The following is a 2,032-nucleotide window of genomic DNA, read 5'->3' as shown; positions in this document are numbered from 1 at the left end:
AACCAATCCTCGGCCAATGACTTCCATCTCCTTGCCTTTGCTTGGGCATCCCTAATGCCCTACATGTTTTCCGCCGGGCACCGACGACGTCCCATGCATCCTCATGCACGTTGTGAACGGCGAGTTGATCGATGTTGCCAAGGCCAACATCGTTCAACCAAGCAACCGCCAGTTCCACAATAAACCCATGGAACCCTCCGTGTATAGGGTTCACCTGGTTCGGGTGCTGAGGGGCTGCTATGACATGGTACCTCCCTTTCAACCCCATGGTGCCGACGAAGATGAGGTCCTTACGCTCCGCCAATGCTTCAGTTGGCCCATGCCTTGGCCGAAGAGCCAGATTCATTTGGGGACGAGGGACACCACCCCACAGACAGCACCGCCAGCCGTGACAGCGCCAAGACATGGCAAGACCACCCCAACTGTGCCACCGTCAGCTGATCAGGACATGCATATGGCACATGATCCGAACGAGGACAGGACATTTGCCGCTGTTGATAACTACATCAACGAATATGGGATGGATGACGACATATTTGTGCCTCCCGGTGGTGAAGAACCCTCTCCAGCTGCTGCCGCAGGGAAACCCAATTGCAACAAGCGTCTATTCAGTTCTCAGGAGACGCCTCCAGCTGTGGCCTTCACCGAGACTCAGGAGACAACCAATCTGAAATGTGTTATCAGCCCTAACACACTCAAGCAGGTGGTCGATGAGCAGAATGCGGTCGAAGTAACTAATAAGCCAAAGGGACGGAAAAGAAAGAAGAAGGACGACAAGTCTGCCAGCCAGCCGGCACCGAATCCCATCTGTGCTCAGGACGGGCCACCAGTGCCCAAGAATATCGCGTGGAGGGTGCATGTAGCAGGTGAGCGGATGCTAGTTAAAAGATTGTACGATGCTGCACCCGGTCCTATGCGCTCTCTGGTTGACGGTGTTCAGCATATGGAGGAGCGGCGTCTCAGGGAGAAAGATAATGGGTACTCGGTGTATGTGGCCAAGGTGCCCTCGGGTCAGGGCTTTGTCGATAGCCCCGTTGGGCAGAAGATCTTCCTGTGGTATGATGACATATTTTCTTTGGTAAACACTTATCCGCTGCACTACACCTTCGTTCGCCTATACTCGCTCAGTATGGCGATGCGGATCATTAGAAACACGACCCCGGGCATCGCGATAGCCGACCCCTTATACATGCGTGCCATCCACTTGTCCAGCATTGGGGACCGAAAAGTCGCGAGTGAATACCTCAAAGGCTTCTTTCTGGCGAACCAGAAGAAGGATAACATCCTCCTGCCTTACTTTCTAGAGTAAGGCATCCCCTCACCGTCTTAACATATGATTTATTTAGATTTCAATCGTATTGTTCTTAAATGTTATGTGTTCTACGCAGAGATAATATCTGCACACTCATCTCCATATGCCCAAGACATTCCACGGCCACATATTTCGATGCAGACAGTAAGTCGAGCACAGACTACACACATATCAAGAGTGTACTTGATGATGCTCTCAATGGCTATGTCAAAGCTAAAGGCCTCATCGAGACGCGAATTGCTAGGTATGGCAAGCACGTGTTCAAACACGTAACAAATTTCCCCTAGGTCAAGAAGCCGCCTTCCAGTAAGAAGGATGCCTACTACGCCTGCATCACATGAGGGCGTTCTTATGGGACCACCAGATGCTTACGCTACCTGATCATCTCAGAGACCGAGCCACACGCTTGTCGCGGATCGAGGACGAGAACATCAAGCAAGATTTCTTTCGCATCCAAGTAGAGTTGTGTGAAATCATCTATCGAGATTCCTTACAAGCTCGGGGGAGTTCTTCGCTGGCTATCAGCCATCTAACAGTGACATAGACACAATGCTACGGATGTAGGGTGACGACTACCGCTCATGGATGACCCTGGCGAAAGGCGGCGGTTTTATCCACGCTCCGCCCCCTGACCCGAGAAGAAAGTCTTGATGCTTGCCTAGCTATGTAGTTCTGAACTATTGACTATCAACGAGCTTGTGTTGTAAACTTTATCCAGTA

The 2,032-nt window shown here is 51.2% G+C and overlaps 1 protein-coding gene across 1 annotated transcript; it reads left to right on the top strand.

Moving 5' to 3' along the window:
• Positions 1-448: 448 nt before the first annotated feature.
• Positions 449-1,599, top strand: LOC124664394. The gene is made up of 3 exons (XM_047201926.1): positions 449-676; positions 818-1,305; positions 1,389-1,599. The coding sequence occupies exons 1-3, from the start codon at positions 449-451 to the stop codon at positions 1,597-1,599; spliced, it is 927 nt and encodes a 308-aa protein (XP_047057882.1).
• The last annotated feature ends 433 nt before the right edge of the window (positions 1,600-2,032 follow it).

The sequence above is a fragment of the Lolium rigidum genome, chromosome 6 (genome assembly GCF_022539505.1).
Source record: "Lolium rigidum isolate FL_2022 chromosome 6, APGP_CSIRO_Lrig_0.1, whole genome shotgun sequence".
NCBI classification, from domain to species: domain Eukaryota; kingdom Viridiplantae; phylum Streptophyta; class Magnoliopsida; order Poales; family Poaceae; genus Lolium; species Lolium rigidum.
Note: the sequence above shows the minus strand (reverse complement) of the source record. Positions and strands in the feature narration are given on the sequence as shown.